At 43.3% G+C, this 21123-nt stretch overlaps 1 protein-coding gene across 2 annotated transcripts in view; it reads left to right on the top strand.

Moving 5' to 3' along the window:
* Window positions 1–21123, top strand: part of MAP3K15 (mitogen-activated protein kinase kinase kinase 15) — a 257005-nt gene that overhangs the window by 101866 nt on the left and 134016 nt on the right. For both annotated transcript variants that reach the window (XM_029603361.1, XM_029603362.1), the window contains 3 exons: window positions 7947–8140; window positions 16046–16214; window positions 16653–16759. In XM_029603361.1, the coding sequence (XP_029459221.1) occupies window positions 7947–8140; window positions 16046–16214; window positions 16653–16759 (470 nt within the window). The remainder of the gene's footprint in view (window positions 1–7946; window positions 8141–16045; window positions 16215–16652; window positions 16760–21123) is intronic.

Genomic DNA, 21123 nt, shown 5'->3' with positions numbered 1-21123 from the left:
GCAGGGATACTCTCCGCCCCACTACTGGATCCCTCAGATGCACCAACCCAGGGAGTGACTGTGCGGCCCTCCGCACCCACTTCAGGAACTCCACGTCAGGAGGCAGGCCTTGCTTCCTCTCCCTCCAGCTCCAAAACCTCTGCCCAGAATCTTCTCTCAGCTCTCTAGCCAGCTCCTAAGGGTAATATCATTATGGCCACTCCCAGAGGGAAGTCCATAGCAAAATGGTTCAGTCCACTCCCACTACTCTTTCCATCCTCCGATGGAAAGTGAAGAGTCTGTGGGCTCCTTTACAATTATACCAGTGCTCTAATCATTTAAAAACCTGTCCCCTGGAGTTCTCACACAGTCTTTAATTAGTTCTACCATATATAAAACATTTCTGGTATGGGTGAGCTGTGGAGGTGGCCACACTTGGGAAGAAAGAAACAGAGAACTTTACGGCAGAAAAAACCCCAAATAGCCCATCCGGTCTACATATGCACATTCCTCTGTGCTTGTCCCATGCTTTCTTGAATTCCAATACTGTTCTTATCTCCAGAGGGAGGCCCTTCCATGTGTCAGCCACTCTGTCTGTAAAGAAATATTTCCTTAGGGTACTCCTGAATCTACCTCCCTTTCTCCCCCATCCCATGATCCCTTGCTCTAGAGCCTCCTTTCCATTGAAAGATGCCCGTTACCTGTGCATTCATTCCTTGGCGCTGTTTGAATGTCTCTATTATACGTTCCCTTTCTCTCCTTTTCTCCAAGGCATACATGTTTAGATCTTTAAATCTGTCCCCATACGCATTATGATAAAGACTGCTGACCATTTTAATAGCCGCCCTCAGGATTTAGTTTAGTTTAATAAATTTGATTGTAGCTCCTTTCATACAATATAATCAAACAATTTATAATTGAAATATATAACATTAAAGTACATCAGTTACAAAAAGCATGCAGACCATTAAAATACCTCAGTTAGAAAAACACATGCACACATTGTATACATACATAAAATAATAAAAGGTGAGAAAATATCAAACGACAAACAGATAAAACCCCTAATCTCCTGACTATTCAGTAGTACTAAATCATGGAACTAAGCCAAGTTAGATAACTGCTAAGAGCTGATTACATAAGCACAACTAATGGACTAATTAAGAAATGTAACTCCTTATGAAATTCATGAGAAATTATATTCTATAGTAAAAGGTTCCCTATAGTGTCCATTCCAATCTCATCTCAACTGACTTGGTAACCAGATCCGTTTTTAGGTGATCGCAAGGACCTACTCGGAGAATAAGAAACTAAAAGATCAGCTAAAGGACCAACTCCATCCAATTTATATCTTTTGAAGGTGTGGTCTCAGAACTCGACATGAGGTCTCACCAGAGACTTATTCAGAGACAACATCACCTCCTTTTTCCAGCTGGCTATTCTTCTCCTTATACTCCCTTTGCCATTGCTTTTTCTACCTGTTTTTAAGATCATCTGATGTGATCACCCCCAGATCCCGCCAGTGGCTGAGCCAGAAATGAATTTTTGGGGGAGCCCAAGGTTAACATGGGTGGGCAGTTGACCTACAAGTGTAGGCCCTACTGTTTGTAATCTTATCGATAAATAATGCCTTAAGAGTGCATCTGACAATGGATTTCTAAGCAGTTTCATCATGAGTGATGCTTTAAAATATTTTAATTATATTATTTTAAGCACTTACCAACATTAAAAATACCTTATTAATCTATATATGTAAACCGATATGATGTACCCATGAATACCGGCACAAAAAAGCTGCAAATAAATATATTCATTTATTTTATATTTATTGCAGTTTATAAATACACATCATGTAAAAAGTAACAGAAGTTTAACAGAAACATCAGATTCAACTATGTAATAAAATAAATAGCAATGTATTCTTTTTTGAATTCTCTTTCCAAAAATGCAGAGAATATCATAACCACAATAAAACAGCAATAATCATAATAATCATCATAAGAACTTGTGATCTGCAACAGGTGCAGAACAGAACTAGAACATGCAAAAAAAATGTATTCAAATGCTGGTGCCACCTTACTGACAGCAAAACAAACTTCCTCCAATGCTAAACACTTTGTGAAGTAAAAGAAATCCTTACAAAAAAAAAATAAAACAAAACTTAGAACCTTCCCATGTCATACCATAACAGCATCAACCTTATCTACAAAAAGGCAACAAAGGTAAGCATTACACCAAGCCCTAGAACATTAATACACTATGTAGTGGGCATAATGAACAAGCCAAACTGCTACAAATATCTACAGAGAAACTACATGCTAGCCAAAATACTGCATCTCTGTCACACATGCACAACACAGACAGACCCTTACCTAAGCCAGAATAAGGGGCTACAAATTAGAAACAAACGTAGACAAAACTGAAATGGAACGCCTAAGAAACCAGCCTCAGCTTCTGTGAGCACTGGAATACTGAAGAAACAGCAAAATGCAAAAATATAAGAAATGGACATGCCCAAAGATTCCAATTGCTGAAAGTCAGTATAATTTTTTTTTACCTTTGTTGTCTGATCTTATTTTTCTAATCAGTTAGTCCCAGACTCTTTGTTCCCCTTGTCTGTCTTTTCCTAATTCCTTTTTCAGGATCTCTTTTATTCTTTCTATTTCTTCTCTCTCCTCTTGTCTTCTTTCCTTCCTCCTTCATACACTCACACAGATTCTCTCCCACATGCACTCCCTCACACATATGCTTTCTCCCACAAGGTTCCCACTCTTGCATACTCTCTCTCACATGCAAGATCCCACTCTCACATGCTCTCTCTCACATGCAGGTTCTCATTATCGTATGCAGGCTCTCACTCACAGGTTCCGACACACACACACATACACATACAGGCTCACACTCTAACTCACAGGTTCCCACTCACACACACACTGTCATGGGCAGGCTCCCATTTCCCCTCACACACAAGCTGTCACTCTTACATTCTCTCTCACACACAAGTTCACATTCCCACACAAACACACAGACTCTCACAGGCTCATACACACACTCAGAGGCTCCTACTCTCATACTGTCCCTCACACGCAGCCTCCCACTTCCACGCACATACTTTCCCACACACATACATTCACTTCCTAGCAGGCTCCCAGTCACACCAACATCCCCCTCCCCCAGGCACACACACACGGTTCCCATTCACTCAAACACGTCCAGACAGGTAGTCTCTCCATGAGCAGAAGGGGGAGCCCGTTCTGCTGCTGCTCCTTCTCGTGTGCTGCCCCTGTGCTATTCAAAGCTCTTGCGGCTATCACTTCCTCTATGCTGATCTCGTGCATCGCGAGATCGGCATAGAGCACGTGATAGCAGCAAGTGTTTTCAATGCACTAGGGCTGGCATAGGAGGAGGAACGAACGGGCTTTCTCTAGTCGGTTTTCTCTTCTCGGCCACCGGTGGGATGTGGTCCACCGGTGCCCTCCTGGGCCTCATTCTGTTTCTGGCCTCCAGTGGCCTCACGGGGCTGCCTTTTCTTCAATTGCCGGTGGGACAGGGTCCACCAGCGACCTCCTGGGCCGCCTTTCCTCTTTGGCTGCTGCTTCTCAGGCTGCTGGGCTAAGTGGGTGGGCCTGAACTCAAAGTGGGCGGGCCACAGTCCACCCTGATGCACCCGTGGCTGTGCCACTGGATCCTGCTCTTGTTTTGTACACAGAAATTCACACCTTATACTGTTCTGCACTCCTGGGTATTTGCAACCCAAATGCATGACCCTGCATTTGTTAGCATCACATCTTAGCTGTCAGACTCTAGACTATTGCACAAGCTTCTCTTAGATCGCTCCTCATCTTTTCCACACCTTCCAGGTGTCTACTAGGGGTGTGCCCTATTTGCAAATAGTGCGCACAAAAAATGATAGGAAAAAAACCACACAATTTTGTGGGTTTTTTTTTCCTATCATTTAGTTTAAAAAACAACATGAACAAACAGTACACCCCCTTGTATCTACCCCATAGCAGAATTTAGTATCATCTGCAAAAAGGCAAATTTTTCCCAGTAGTGCTTCTACAATATCACTTATGACAATACAGACCAGAACTGAACTGAGGATCGATCCTTGTACACTACTGGTAATCCCTATTTCCTTAGCGTGAATTCCATTTACCAGTTCCCTTTGTCACCTCCCATTCAACCAGTTTCTAAACCAGTTAGTCACATTAGGGTCCATACCTGGATCACTTTATTTGTTTATATGTTGCCTATTCAGAACTGTGTCAGAGGCCTTACTGAAATCAAGGTACGCTACATCTAGTGTTCTCCTCCAATCTAACTTTCTGTTCATCCAGTAAATAAAATTAATTAGATTCATCTAAGAAAACCTACGTCTGGTAAAACCACGCTGCCTCTGATTCTGTAATCTATCGGATTCCAGAAACTGCACTATCCTCTGTTTTAGCAGCGACTCCATTAGTTTGCTCACCACTGAGGTCTGATTAAGCGGCCTGTAGTTCCCAGCCTCCTCCTTACTTTCACTTTTGGAAAGAGGAACCACATCCGCCCGAATCCAGTCCTTTGGAACCACTGCTGATAACTGCCTTCCCTATGGGAGAGTGACAGTGCCTACCAACCCTCCATGGCGTAGGCTCCTCTCCAACCCTGGGGGCTGGCCAGGGGTACCTGGCCACCTGGAAATGATCATCTGGGGAGGAACGGGGAGTGGCAGAGACTGCTGAGGGCAACAACAAAACGACAAAGTTAGATTAATAGCGTCAACTCATTTAGAACACATTTCCTGTGAGAGAGATGAAAACCTGATCTCTCTATAACTCAAGGGCAGGAATACGTATCATCCTACACAGATATTTTTGGGACTGAGCTTTATGGAATATCCACAGCTTGGTAAACATTGAGTGCACTTACTGGGACTGCTGCTGCCAGGAGATGCAGAAGTGTTTTTGTGTAAGCAGTAAGCCTTGAGTTAACGAGAGTAATTGACTGTCTCTTGGCAGTGAAATAATTCAGAGCTGTGACACATCCTCTCTATCTCTGTCTAACAGTTTGCCAGGCTGACTGCTGTTTTTGTTTAAGCATTTTTAAATTATCCAATAAAGGTCAGCAGTACTTGGTGACTATAGGAGCCCTTGTATTCTCTACTGTGCTTTTGATGCTTTTACTCCCTGTATTTCTGTATATGACAGCAATCAGTCATAACATATGATACTGGATAAATGAGGAATAACATACAGAAAATATGTAGAATGCAGTCATTACAACAGAATGCAATATTATCTTTCTGTGCAATAGTTTTTAATGCTTCTTTAGTTTTTAGTTTATTTGAATATTTGATATACTGCAATTCCAGAGTTACAAATCAAAGCAGTTCTAGAGTGCTGTCAATGTACACAGCTCTGTACAGAAGAAGGGAGATTTAAAAATATAAAATATATGAGGTACACCAGTTTATGCAAATAATATAAAAGCAGCCAGTTACAGGGGATGGGAGATCCTGCCTTGAAAGGCTTATAGTCAAGGCCAAATGGGCCAGAAGGATCCTGACCTGGGTCTGTAGTTATAGATCCCTCCCTTAAATCCAGGGATGTTGCCAGGGATAGGGCTTTTTGTGGATCATGTTTGTAGAATGGGATATTAAGAGCCCTTAAAATCAAGAAAAAATGTCCTCCAGTAAAATCAAGGATCTCAACTTGCAAAGCTCTGCCCCTAGGAAAGCCTCCAGATTTATGAAGGAGACCATCACAAGCTTTCAGACCTTCTTCAGATGTCGAGGGGGAGTGTCATTCTGTGGAGAGGGAAAGACCTAAATGCAGGGCAACACTGAGGTGATGAAGAGTCAGAGACCAGAGTTTGTTTCTTTATTTATATATCTTATATACTGTCGTTCCATATCAAGATCACAACGGTTTTCAAAGTGACATTCATAATTTTCAGACAGAGTTAACACCTATAGAGTGAAATGCTTCAGTACAAATTATTCTGCCAGCTAATACATATAACAAAACATATAACATATTACAACTAATCCATCTTAGCAATCAGTACATTATAGTTCGTGTTTCATTGCATCTGTCCTACTTGCTTCCAGTCCAGAGGGCTCTCATTTAGGGATGTGCATTCATTTGCAACGAAATAGGAAATATCGTCTTTATTTCCTATTTCGTTGCATTTCGGGGGGCTGCCGAAACGATAGGAAAACCCATGAAATTTCGTGTGCTTTTCTTATCGTTTCTTGGGGGGGGGGGGGAGAAAGGGCAGAGTAACAAAAAAAAAAAGCCCAAACCCACCCCAACCCTTCAAATTTAATTAATGGCAACCCCCCACCCTCCCAACCCCCCAAAACTTGCCGAAAGACCCTGGTGATCCAGCAGGGGTCCCGGGAGTGATCTCCCGCTCTCGGGCCGTCGGCTGCCAGTAAACAAAATGGCACCGGTGGCCCTTTGCCTTTACCATGTGACAGGAGCTATCGGTGCCATTGGCCGGCCTCTGTCACATGGTAGGAGCAAGGGCCACCGGCGCCATTTTGTTTACTGGCAGCCTACGGCCCAAGAGCGGAAGATCGCTCCCGGAACCCCTGCTGGACCACCAGGGACTTTCGGCAAGTTTTGGGGGGATCAGGAGGGTTGTAATTAATTAAATTTGAAGGGCTGGGGTGAGGGGGGGGGGGGTTTCGGTTCGGGGCAGCCAAAAAAAAAATCTGCCTGAACCGCGGGAAACGAAATTTCCCGCTGCAGGCCGAAAACAAAGGCCGAACCAAAAGGTTCAGCCGAATCACATCTCTACTCTCATTATTCTTAGTATTGAAATTATCTCGCTCTCTTCTCATAGTTTATTCCTTATGTTTCAAATTAAACCCTCATCTTTCTTGAAACAGTTGTTCTCTTACAGTCTGTTGATTTTAAGTAAGATTATATCCATTTTTAAACAGTCATGTTTTTAGCTCACATTTAAATCTCTTTCTGTCTGGTATCAGACGTAGCATCTTGGGTGGTGAATTCCAAAGCTTTGGACCCGCTATAGAAAACATACGGTCTCTTACTGGGATCAGATGTGCCCTTTGCATTGTTGGTACAACCAGAAGTCCTCTATTTTAGGATCTTAGTGCTCGCTAGGGCGTGAGCAGTTGTAATTTCACACCTATCAGGCCAGAATCACTGGAATGAAATATTTTGAATATTAACGTTAATACTTTGTAATATATTCGAGATGGTACTGGTAGCCAGTGCAGTGAAATCAGAGTGGGTGTACTGTGATCAAATTTCTTAGCTCCTAATAAGAGTCTAGCTGAGGCGTTTTGTAATTATTGTAGGGGTTTTAAAAGACATGCGGGAAGACCCAATAATAGAGAGTTACAGTAGTCTAGGTTTGAGAAAATAAGATTTTGCAAAACTGAACGAGTTTATATAGAGGGGAGAAAGGAAAGCTTGCTTATAAGGACTTTGTAGAGGGTGGATGGAGAGAAAAGAGAGCTGGCTGGCTTATAAGGGAAGTGCAGAGGATAGATAGGGAGAAAGGAGAGCTGGCTTATAAGGACTGGGATGTGCAGAGGGGAGAGAGGGGATCTGGCTTACAAGGCCTGTGCAGAGGGTAGACGGGGAGAGAGAAGAGCTGGCTTAGGATGAGGCAATAGAGTGGAAGGTAGTTGAATTTAATACTAAGGGAGACAGGGTCAATGTGTAGGGTTTGGAAGATGATACAGACTGCTGCGTTTCTACATTGATTGAAGAGGGGAGATCTGTGAGGAGAAGGCTGCAGTGAGAGAAATTTTGCATGCTATGGAGGCAGTACATGCAAATTTATCTCGTGCACATTCATCGTGGATATCAGGACCACCCGGCTGGCTGGTGGGGTCCTCCAGGACAGGTTTGGGAACCACTGCACTAGTCTATTGGACAGGAGGCTGGTTTAGTCTGTGTTTGTCGTATCACTTGGAGATATGTTTGCTTGGGTTTTTTCCACAGGCTTCCAGCGGGAATTACTATTTTATACCATACATCGTAACCCCATGTGCTGATTACTTTTGCTGTGAGAGCGACGCGCAGCGGAGAGCCTCGGAGTACATGCAGCCAAACTGGGACAACTTACTGGGACCCCTGTGTGTGCCACTGGTGGAGAGGTTCATCAGCCTCCTGAAGGATATTCATGTAACATCATGGTAATCCCCAATATCACTCTCTCTCTCTTACCCCTCCTTCTCCTTGGCATGTGGTTCAGAGGGGTATACTCGATTTTCAGTGGGGGATATATGAAAAGTCTTCTAATGTCATGTACTTCGTTGCTGAGAGGGTGGTAGATACCAGTATCAGCACCCAAAACGGTGACAGAATTTAAACATTTTTGGGATAGACAGAGCACAGTGATAACGGCGGGTGATGGTGGTGGAGGTAACAAGTAGAAGAAATGAGGGAGGGGGGCTTGAATATTTACTCATATATATGAAATTGTAAAGGGCCAAAGTCGGAAGGAATGCAAGCCAATGGGCAGAGCGGCACTATGGCTGAATCAGGCTTCCAAGAAGGCCAGAGTGGCCAAGGTTGCGACCCTAACATCCAGTACAGGGTGGCAGTATGTTGTGGAGAAAGCCTCACTAATTTGGATTATTGCAAAGCTGTGTGGTAAGACATGCTCGTGAGAACCAAAGAGGATGACGACAGTTCATAGTTTCTAGCAGTCAAATTCTGCTGAGTCTCTTGCTATAGCTAATAAACTGGCTCCCAGACCTGTGATTTTAAACACAGCTCCATTTGCTAATGTGATATCGGCTCCACAGGAGTCCAGCACCCCTCTTAAAAATCCAAGCCATGGTAAGAAACCCGTGGAAGGCCACAAATCAGAGATCTCCTGCAGCAGGCTTCACCATTTTAAGAAGCAGAGCTATACAAGATGCCAGTCCAGGGCAGATCCTAATAGGAAGGTCCATTCCATGCTGTCCATTCCCTGAAGTAAGAGGCAAAGACGTCCCAGTCTATATGGTGGACCTGTTCGCTAGAAACTTGTCCCAACCTTTTTTAAATTCAGCTATACTACTAGCCTTGACTGCATTCGCTGGCAGTAAATTCCATAGTTTAAATGAGCATTGACTGAGAAAAAACTTTTTTTCATTTGTTTTGCATCTGCTATCGGTTATTGCCATGGACTGTCCCCTAGTCCTAGTACTATCTGGTAGAGTAAGTAACTGTTCCTGGTTAACTTGTTCCACATCACACATAATTTTATAAATCTCTTATATCTCCTCTCGAATCATCTCTTCTCCAAACTGAAGAGCACTGACCCATTTAGCCTTTCCTCATAGGGGAATCATTCCATTCTCAGAGTCATTTTTGTTGCCCTTCTCTGCACCTTTTCTAGCACTGCTATATCATTTTTGAGCTGGAGCGGCCAGAACCACACACAAAGCTCAAGGTGCGGTCGCACCACGGCTCGATACGGAGGCAATATGATATTATTGATTTTATTCTCCATTCCTTTTTGCACCCAAAGAAAACTTACGTGCATAAGTCCGTTTTGAAAATTCATAGACGAGTGTACATAATACATATATGCTCAGGAAATTACACCTGCTCCGTGTCCATTTATGTACAGGGAGGATAACTTTCAAATATTTTCGAGGTACTGCATTTACATGTGTAAGTGCATAGGCTGAAATTTATCCTCGTATTTTCTGAACTGTGTGGCGAGTTGCTGCAGTTTATAAAATACAGGGTGGTTCTGTTTCAGTACACGCAGATATTAGCAGTGCAATGAAAGCGCTTCCTTTATCTATTTTATAAACATATGCATGTGTATGTTACATGTGAAAAAAATATTACATGTACACATAAAGTCCTGATTGATATTTGGAGGCAGGTGTATTTTAAAGTATACATTCGGAGCTGAAATCACCATTTTGCTGATACCTTTGCTGGTTCACCCGGACTGTCTCATCCAGATCCTCTGGCATGTCACCCTGAGCACTCACGAGTTCACCCAGACCTCCCACCCCAAAATTGCAGACCACAGGCAAGTCTGATATCATTTGCACTAGTCAATTAGTTGTGTAAAAACATGCAAATAAGTTGGATAATTTATATATGGATATCTCATATAAAATAAAAACTTCAGCACATACCTTTTAAGCCTGCTCTGGAACACCCCAGACTACCTCTTTTTTGTGCCAGTAAATGTGTGCATGAAACCGAAAACATGCGTGTACTTTCAATGTTTATAAAATCGCATGTATTTATTTCAAACATTTATATTCCGTGCGAGTCTAAAATTCACAGCGGATTACAATACAAAACACATAATCATAAAACATATCAGTAAAGCAAATTAAACAAAATCAGAATAAAAATAACAGAAAAACAAATGTACGCAAATACAGGCAACTTACATGCATATATGCTCATTTTCTGCGCATAATCCCTCTGAAAATGAACTCCCACGGGCCCGATATTCAAAGCGCATTCAATGCTATTTAGCCGGATAAGTGGCATTTATGTGGATAAGTAGCTGCTGCTGAATATGTGCCTATGTTCAGCGGCCACTGCTTAGCTGGGGCCATTTATGGAACAGTAAAAGGCTCTATGTCAAATATAGCTCACATCTGTCTGTGGCAGGAAAAAGGATCCTAAGACATAAATTTAAATCCTATGCCAATAGACGAGGGTGGCAGAAGGACATTGGAACTTCATCCCCCAAATACAAATACAAAGAAAATGGGTGAAGGGGATAACAAAAGTCAGCTGAATAAAGCACAAAACAAGTCCAAGAAAAGCAGTAACCTGAACGACAAAAGCTGTAAAGCTATGAGCACAAATGCTCATAGTCTGGGCAATAAAATCCCAGACCTGCAAGCCCTAATGGTAGAGGCGGACTCGGACATTGTTGCTATTATGGAGACATGGTTCACAGATTCTCAGGTTTGAGATCTGGCCATACCGGGCTATAACATGTTAAGGAAGGACAGAGAGGACAGAAAAGGGGGAGGAGTAGCTCTTTATGTCAAAAACAATATCCAAGCAACTGAACTGCAAGAAAGATGGGGTAGAGAAGAAGCATTATGGGCTTTTCTAAAACAAAGATGATGGTGCATCCATTTTTACTGGAGTGGTTTACAGGCCTCTGACTCAAACAGAAGAATTAGACAGAGATCTGGTTAAAGACATCCAAAAGGTGGGAAATATGGGAGAAGTGTTGATTGTTGGAGATTTTAATCTGCTGGATGTAGACTGGAGAATTCCTTCTGCAGAATCTAACAGAAGTAGAGAGATAGTGGATGCCCTTCATGGGACTCTGTTCAAACAAATGGTAATGGAACCCACGAGGGAGGGAGCTACACTCGACTTAGTTTTCACTAAGAGGGATAATGTCTCTAATGTCCGGGTGGGTGCTCACCTCAGCACCAGTGATCATCAAACAGTATGGTTTGATATTGCAAATAGGATACGGAGACGTCACACCAAGACCCGAGTTTTGAATTTCAAAAATACAGACTTGAAATAGGGAAGTACCTGGAGACAGAACTAGAAAACTGGAAGAAAATGAGAGGGGTTGAACAACAGTGGGCCAAATTAAAAGGAGCAATTACTAAGGCAGATAATCTATAGGTTAGAAAAGTAAACAAAAGCAAGAGAAATAAGAAACCTATCTGGTTCTCAAAGGAGGTGGCTGATAAAATAAAAGCAAAAAGAACAGCGTTCAAGAAATATAAAGGATCCCAAAAAGAGGAACACGAGGAAGAATATCTGGTGAAACAGAGAGACGAAGAAAGTAATCAAGAAAGCAAAAAGTCAGGTGGAAGAAAGAATTGCCAAAGAGGTAAAGAGAGGGGACAAAACATATTTCGGATACCTAAGAGAAAGAAGAAAGCTCCAAAGTGGTATAGCGAAATTGAATGGTTCCAAGGATCAATGTGTGCAGAGAGACAAAGAAAAGGTGGAAATATTAAACAAATACTTCAGTTCTGTGTTCACTAAAGAAGACCCTGGAGAAGGACCTTCGCTAGTTAACAAGACATTGGAAGGGGGTGGAGTAGACAAAACTCTTTACAGAGAATGCATGGGAAGAGCTAGGAAAACAAAGTGGACAAAGACATGGGGCCTGATGAGATTCATCCCAGGATACTGAGGGAGCTCAGAGATGTGCTGGTGGGTCCGCTGCAAGACCTGTTCAGTAGATCCCTGGAAATGGGAGTGGTGCCGAGTGATTGGAGAAGAGCAGTGGTGGTCCCGCTTCACAAGAGTGGGAGCAAAGAGAAGGTTGGAAACTACAGGCCAGTTAGCCTCACCTTGGTGGTGGGAAAATTAATGGAGACTCTGCTGAAGGAAAGGATAGTGACCTATCTACAGTCAGGAGGCTTGCTGGACCTGAGGCAGCATGGATTCACCAGGGGAAGGTCTTGTCTGACAAATCTAATAGATTTTTTTTGATTGGGTGACTAAAGAATTGGATGGAGGAAGAGCACTTGATGTGATTTACTTGGATTTCAGCAAAGCTTTTGATACGGTCCCACATAGGAGGCTTGTGAATAAAATGAGAAGCTTGGGAGTGAGCGCCAAAGTGGTGGTATGGATTACAAACTGATTGACAGATAGAAGACAGCGCGTGATGGTAAATAGAACCTATTCTGAAGAGAGAACGGTGTTAAGCGGAGTGCCGCAAGGATCAGTGTTGGGAGCAGTCCTATTCAACATCTTCGTAAGCGACATTGCAGAAGGGATAGAAGGTAAATTTTGTCTTTTTGCAGATGATACTAAGATCTGCCACAGAGTAGACACGCTGGAAGGAGTGGAGAGAATGAGAAATGAATTAAAGAAGCTTGAACAGTGGTCAAAGATATGGCAGCTGGGATTCTGTGCCAAGAAGTGCAGAGTCCTGCATCTGGGGTGTGGTAATCCTAAAGAGCTGTATGTGATGGGGGGGGGGAAGGGCTGTTGTGCACTGAGCAAGAAAGGGATCTTGGGGTGACAGTGTCTAGTGGTCTGAAGATGGCAAAGCAAAGTGACAAGGTGATAGCTAAAGCCAGAAGAATGCTGGGCTGCAGAGAGTGAGGAATAAGTAAGAAAAAGGAGGTGATAATCCCTTTGTACAGATCCTTGGTGAGGCCTCACCTGGAGTATTGTATTTAGTTTTGGAGACCGTATCTCAAAAGGGACAGAGACAGGATGGAGGCGGTTCAGAGAAGGGTGGCAAAAATGGTGGGGGGTCTCCATCAAATGACTTATGAGGAGAGGTTGCAGGACCTAATTATGTGTACCCTGGAGGAGAGGAGGTGCAAGGGAGATATGATACAGACCTTCAGATACCTGAAAGGTTTTAATGATACACATTTGACAAACCTTCTCTGTTGGAAAGAAATCAGTAAAACTAGGAGTCACAAAATGAAACTCGGGGAGGAAGACTCAGAACCATCAGGAAACATTTGTTCACAGAGAGGGTGATGGATGCCTGGAATGCCCTTAAGGAGGAGGTGGTCGAGACAAAAAAGATGAAAGATTTCAAAGGGGCAAGGGATAAACACTGTGGATCCCTAAAAGCTAGATGATGGAAATGAGGAAAAGAGCGCATGTTGCTGGTGTGCCAGTTACTACCCTTAACCAACAAACCTTCACACTGTTGATAGAACTCATTATTGCTCTCTGCTTTAACGGCAGGGGGAAAAGAGGAAAAGGAGAATTAATTTCAGATAGCAACCAACAAGGACGTGAATTTTATAGTCTGGTAAAACAAATAAGCATGGAGGTAACTTGCTGATGCGGCTGTTACTACCCTTAACCAATAAGCCTTATACTTGTGATTCAACTCCATCATTCCTCTCTGCTTCAATGGCAAGAGTTAAAGGGGCATTGGACTCAGACAGAAACCAGCAAAGGCCCTGACTTTAACGGTTTGGGAAAATAAGTATGGGGGATAACTTGAAAGGCAGATGGCACCCCCTGATACCTTTCGGGCCAATTCAGTAAAGTCCGTGGGAGAGCGGGCAAACGCCTGCTCTCTCAGCGCGCACACAGGCCACTCGCCTGTGTGCGCGATACAGTATTTAAATGAGGCCCAGCGGTAGAAACGGGCAAAAGGAGGCGCTAGGGACACTAGCGCGTCTCTAGCGCCTCCTTTTGGCCCGGAGCGGCGGCTGTCAGCGGGTTTGACAGCCGACGCTCAATTTTGCCGGCATCTGTTCTCGAGTCTGCTGACAGCCACAGGCTCGGAAACTGGACGCCAGCAAAATTGAGCATCTGGTTTTCGACCCGACAGCCGCCGGCCCATTAAAAAAATTTTTTTTCTACTTTTTTTACCCTTCGGGACCTCCGACGTAATATCGCCATGATATTAAGTCGGAGGGTGCACAGAAAAGCAGTTTTTACTGCTTTTCTGTGCACTTTCCCGGTGCCAGCAGAAATTAGCGCCTACCCAATTTCTTAAAATAAAATGTGCGGCTTGGCTGCACATTTTACTTACTGAATCACGCGGGAATACCTAATAGGGCCATCAACATGCATTTGCATGTTGAGGGCGCTATTAGGTTCGGCGGGTTGGGCGCGTGTTTTCTGCCCCTTACTGAATTAGGGGTAAGGGAAAACGCGCGTCCAATGGCAGGTTACTGTATCGGCCCGTTTATGGGGGAGACCTGTATGGCATGGCTGGTGCTACCATAAGCTTGCTAGGCAGACTAGATGGACCATATGGTCCTTTTCCGTCATCATTTCTATGTTTCTATATACGGCTAAAAGTTACATACACAGAAAGTAGCCATGTATTGGGTGGATCGGGGGTGGAGCGAGTTAGCCACATAAATATCCGTGTAAATTTAGACGCCTCATAGAGCAGATCTAAACGTAGCTGGGTAGACTTATCCGTCTAAGTGCTTATATATATGTGTATATTCAGTGGCTTCACAGTGCCACTGAATATACATCGTAACTTAGCCAGGTAAGTTCTAACTGGCTAAGTTACTTACATGGCCAGCTCTGAATATCTACCCTCCCTAGTTTTTAAAATTGAAAATATGCATGTACACGCTTTCCCTGCTTTTACTCAGCCCTTCGCAGTGCCTCTTCCTAGGGCAGGGAAAAGTACACACAAAATGGGATTAGTGCACACTTTTGCACGCACACCCCCCCCCCCCCTTATTGATTGCCATTTACGTCCATAAAACAGGGTTTTGTGAGCATAAATCACTTTGAAAATCAAGTCCATAGTCAGGATTATCTTTCCCTTATCACTTTGCCCTTGTCCACATTAAACTTCATCTGCCATTCAGGTGCCCAATTGCCAATTTCCCAGTTTCTAAAGGTCCCCCTGCAATTCCTCGCAATGTACTCATGGTTTAAGAACTTTGAATAATTTTGCATCGTCTTCAGATAAGGTAACTTCACTCATTGCTCCCCTTTCCTGATCATTTTTTAATAAGTTAAACAACATGGGTTCCAGCAGATCCCTGGAGCACTCCACTGTTCACTTAGCTGCATTGGAAGATCAGACCATTCAGTCTTACTTTCTGTTTCCTATCTTTTAACCAGTTACCAATCCACCAAAGGACATTGCCTGATATCCCGTGAGCTGTTAATTTCCAGTGGAATCTCTAATGAGGACTTTATAAAACGCCTTCTGAAAATTCAGAATCATGTTGTTGACTGGCTTGCTCTTACGCATGTGTTTATTCACACCTTCAAAACATTCTAATGGATTAGAAAGACACGACTTCCCTTTGCTAAATCCATGTTGGCTCTTTCCCATTAAATCACGTTTGTCCATATGATCAGAAATTCTGTTCTTAACAATAGCTTCCTCCATTTTGCCCTGCATCAGTGTCAATCTCATTGCTCTGTGGTTTCCTGGATCATTCCTAGAGCCCTTGGTTACCCTCCAGTCATCAGGAAGAGTGGCAAATTTTAATGATGGATTACAGATTATCAGTGGCAGGTCTGTAATTTTCATGTTTGAGTTACTTCAGATCTGTACAATGAATAAGACCCTGGCGATTTCCTGCTATTTGACTTGCCATACGGCTGTAATAGAAAAGAATGTCTGTATGTGACGGAATACCTAATAGTTAATTTCTATATCTGTTTTGTTCCACTAGCACTTATTACAAGGAATCGCTTTTGAATGATATCAGGAAAGCCAGGGTGAAGTATCAAGGGGATGAGCTGGCGAAAGAGTTAGCCCGGATTAAGCTACGGATAGACAATACTGAGGTCCTCTCGCCTGATATCGTCATCAACCTGCTGTTGTCTTACCGAGACATTCAGGTATGCTTGGAGTGGAGCTCTAGTAGAATACGCACCCCCTGGTTATATGGTTGATGAGCCCTCCATGTAGTAGCACATCAGGTGCTAATTTTGCTCATGCTGTCTCTGTGGGGATGTATGAATGCCAGCACTCACCAGAACACCCAGAGCATCGTCTACTGGTCGGTCAAGTGCTGGAGAGGGCTTTATACTGCATGTACTGCAGCCCTGGCCGTGCTGTCTGAAGGACACTGCTATTCTGTGTTTTGTACAAGTTGGGGAGGGGGGGGGCGCGGAATTCACACACTAGTGTGGGGACCTCAATCTGCAGGTGAGGGGGAATAGGGACCCAGAGGAAGAGGTCTTCCAAGAAAGGAGAAAAAGGCAGGCCACTGAATCCATCCTGGATCAGATGTCTCATTAAGTATTGATGTCCTGTTATTTTGTGGCACCCATCAGGATTACGATGCCATGGTGAGGCTGGTGGAGACACTTGAAATGCTGCCAACCTGTGACCTTGCTGACCAGCACAACATTAAGTTCCATTACACATTTGCATTGAATCGGTAAGCGTTACATATTACTGGCATGACAGGATGTTTGAGCATTGTGTGTCTTGGGGGGAGGGGGGGTCATGAGGGATGGTTGACCATTGTTTTCATGTATGTGTGTGTTCATCTATTTATAGATCATTATTTGTAGTTTACAAGTGGCTCTTCTCTGTCTGTTTTGCAAACAGCACTTCCAGGAAAAGGTGCCAGATGACCTGGCTTAGATGGGTCAAAAATGTGGAGATTAACCTTGGGTGTGCACTTTTTAGCCTACTTTCCACAGGAAGAGATGGCTTATGAGATCACTGCGAACGGGTGTGTCCCAACAGCTTTTTAGTTTGGTGTCTTATTCATCAAGAGGTGGGGTGGGTGGGCTGACTCTGTTCCTCTGCTTATATGGCTAGAGTTGGAAGGGACTGGAGATCCAGTGACAGGGTGGGCAGGGACTTTGCCAATCCCTAGAATTTTGTTGCCCTAAACAGAGGCCTAGTGGGCCTGTGCATACATTCAGGCATTCTTGTGGCCCTGTGACCCTATAGAGGCTGGTTCTGATTGAACTGGGAAAAAATTTGAATCATGACTTCTAGCTGTAGTTTCTTAATATGCACCCCTCTCAGTTTGGCATTATACTTTCGGTTTGTGATTCAGATGGAAAACGGTGGCAGTTACTTGCCACTGGTGCCCTCACCTTCAGTCAGGGACCCTGTTATCCCTGGTTATTATCTCTCTCTCTGCAGTCTACTATCACAGGACTGTACATTGCTGACATGCCAGCAGCTAATTGTGGTATCATGGGTCTTACCTGTTATTTTCCAAGAGAAACCTGGTCTAGCTACGCTTAATTCCTTTTCTGTTATTCTGGGTGGCTCCTCCTTTCCTCCTCCTGCGATTGATCATTGGCAATGCCAGCGGCTTGAAGTATCTGGCAGCCACTGAGGGAAACTGTGTACAGTTCCACTGAAATCACAGAAACCTCCTGTTCTCTTAGAGTGGACATAACCACACTTGTCCACGGCTTGGTGGCCGACAGGAAAGCAAAATGGTCATTTCATTTGTAAGTAGTATAAAGAAATACTGTTGCTTAGAGTTACTGGACTTTTCATGGCTTTTTTATGGACCCATCATGTAATAACTTATTGAAAAATAGAAACCCAACAGATTTAGGAACCCCAGAATTGCTAGAGCAGCCCTACCATCTGCTTACTCAGTTTTTGACAGAGGCATGCAGAGAGCTTGAAACCTTATGGCTAAGTAATGCACCCTGCTTTTTTTTTTTTTTTTTGGTTCTATTGTTTCTCAGAATTAGTAGAATAATAATTTTTAGAATAATTGTTGAGAATGCAGCTTAAATATGGTTGACTGCACACTACCCAGAGTTCTCTAGGTTGTAGCCACACCTTTGCGTATGCATTTATAGAAAGGGTGTTCCTATTGGCTGAACGGGAAAAATGTGGAAAGAGGTCTGGGGGAATTCCGGATGCACTGGGGAAAAGCAGAGACATAAGTCTGGCAGCCCTAGGCTTGAGCAGGAATAATGTGTCCTCTAAATTGAATAACGAAAAATTCAGAGGCTTCCTTTTGGAGGTGCTTTCAAACATATTTTGGTGCCATGGTTTGGCTGTATCTGTTGGAGACAATACTGCTGCAAAACCCTGAAGAGCAGCAAGGTTGAGAAAAGAGGCAGAAAAGGTAGAGGGCATGTACTGACTGCATTTCTTGTTTTCTTTGTGCTCTTTAACTCCTGCCAATCCATTTTAAGTTATGTTCTTCTACTACTACTACTTAACATTTCTATAGCACCACACAACATATGCAGCACGGTTCAAACACACAAAGAAGACAGTCTCTGCTTAATAGATCTTACAATCGAACAAGACAGACATACAGGACAGGAGACTTGGGGTATGTGGGTAAACTTATGCGTGTGAGTTTACTTGGACTTAAGTGATGGGGTTCCTGGGGACGGAGTCAGGAAGGGGGTTCCAGGTACACACAGAGAGGATAATGTTCAGACAAATGTGCACAGCTGCATATACACACGTATTTGGCTGTGAGGAGATCGATGCAAGTATTTTATAACTCGAGAGTTTGATAGACGCTCGTTTTATAAAATGCACATATCTCTACCCTGCAATATATGTGCTTATGCAGATTTCTGCGCCAATACATACAGTGCATTGAAACCATGTATAGCAATGCATTAAAGGCATGTACTTTTCCTATTTTAAAAATATACATGCGTATATTTTACATGTAAAAAGTAAAATAGGACTTACCCGCATATGTCGGCCAACCTTAAAACATGAACGCGTAAATGAAATCAACCAGTTCTCCAATGTCCACCAGCTATCACAGTCCCTCCACAAGTCACCGAACTCCTCCCAGCTCCCCAGCCAGAACTCCCTCCCAGTCCACCCAGACCCCTCCACGCAGACAATCTTTTCATTTCTGATTATCTTATGGGCTTCATCAGCTTGGGCTAAAGGCTGTGGCTCAGCCATTAAGGCAAAATGACATACTTATAGTAACAGTTCAGTCACAATTCTGGGATACTATCTGAAAGGTGATTTATAGTGCAGGGTGCTGCAGGGGAATATTAACTAGCATGGAATCCACATTCAGCTGCTGTCCTTCTAACTTGGCTGGGATATTCAGCAGCGCAACTGACCGTATAAGTCAGCTAACTTTCTAACTTATTCAGCTAACTTAGCCGAATAGCCGTATAAGTAACTCTGCTGCAGAACATCCCCATTCTACCCTTCACTTAGTCAGCTATTATTTGGCTAAGTGGCGGCCACTCAGTGCAGCCAAACGTTGAAACAACACAATTTGGCTGGATAAGTCTGAACTTATAAGTCTGAACTTATCCAGCTAAGTGGTGCTGAATATCCACCTTGTATAGGGTAATGGTCCCTACAGTACCCACACAGTCTGCTATAGATGTATATGCACGCACAATCTGTCACAGACATTCACACGTATGCAGTGCCTTGTACATTTTTTCACATTCTGCAATCTAAAAAATACAAATCTGAATGCATTAAAGTAGGAGTTTGTTTTACTGATCTGCATAACATTCGCTACACTTTCATCATAAAATAACATTTATAGGTTAGGCTGTCTCGAGACCCAGATACTGAGCGACAAATGCACAGACAAAGAAAGGTCCTCTAACCTTATGGAATTGACTGAGTTTTCTGAGAAATTTGAGGACATATTTAGTGCCTAAGGTTATAGTAAAGTCCGGTTGGATTTTTTGGCTCAAGAGGCCTTGTACCCTGTGACTTGGGGGATCTGTGTTGCCTCACAATTCTCTATTCTTTGCAGGCTTAGAAAACATTAACTACAGTAGCAGAGTGAACTGGAGGCTTTCTGCCATGCTTTTTCAAATTAATTTTGACAGCTGTAGGAGATGTGTCTATCAGTTCTCTAATAAATAAAACAAACCCATGAGTACCTTTTTTCCTTGTGGAGGTTTGCCTAGACCACTCCTAGAAGCGACATATAATCAGCAGTATGAGAATTCCCCAGGGATGTGCTACCAATTTCCCATCAAGGGGCTTTCAACCAGCTTTCGACTGACCCGGGCCTTGATTAATATTCTTCATTTTCTTTTATTCTGCTTAATACCATAAGCAAAGCATTTTACAGACAGGGTGAATAAGTATTATTTTTACCAAGTTACGGCTGGTGCTTGTGTTAGCCCCCTCAGATTATAATTTGAGGATTGCAGGTATGACACGCATTTTTCTTCTCTCTTATTTTTTTAAATTGGAGATAGAATCCTCCCGGTTTGACCTGTGTCCAAAGGGTTTCATGTCCGCATTTGGGGGTCAGGTGGCAGTGTGTTAATCTCCCATATTGCATGGTTCTCAGTTTCAGCTGAGAGGCTAAAAACGGACCATCCTCAGCTCAGTCTTTGGATGTTACATTTGATGTTATCCAAAATGATGGTGCCATCCTAAACATCTGAGTTATCCTTTCAGTCCTAGAGTGTTGAGTTTGGCTGTCTACCATATGGATGAAGCTTTAATGATGCTGGCTTTATTCCCTCAGTGTTAGGAGTTGCCTGGTTAACTTGTCATCATGAAGTGAACCAGGACATATCTAAAGACTTTACACTATGCAGGCGAAAAGCTTCTTATCTGTGCCAGTGGCTGGTGGCTTCATGTGTTTGGATGGGAGGTTGTGATGTCATCGGGCTTGATGGCAGTTTAGCCTCAGAGCTCCTCTTCCTTTCGGGTCAAATTTGTTGTTTATCATGGTCATCGGACATCTAACAGCTCGTCGAGGTGGATCCAAGAGCAAGTAGACCATATGCGATGTCCTCCAAAAAGAAGGTAGTAGATTTTAGGCATTTTTCTGATTCCAAATCAGAT

The sequence above is a fragment of the Rhinatrema bivittatum genome, chromosome 5 (genome assembly GCF_901001135.1).
Source record: "Rhinatrema bivittatum chromosome 5, aRhiBiv1.1, whole genome shotgun sequence".
Lineage (NCBI taxonomy): Eukaryota > Metazoa > Chordata > Amphibia > Gymnophiona > Rhinatrematidae > Rhinatrema > Rhinatrema bivittatum.
This window is presented reverse-complemented; position numbering and strand designations above follow the sequence as displayed.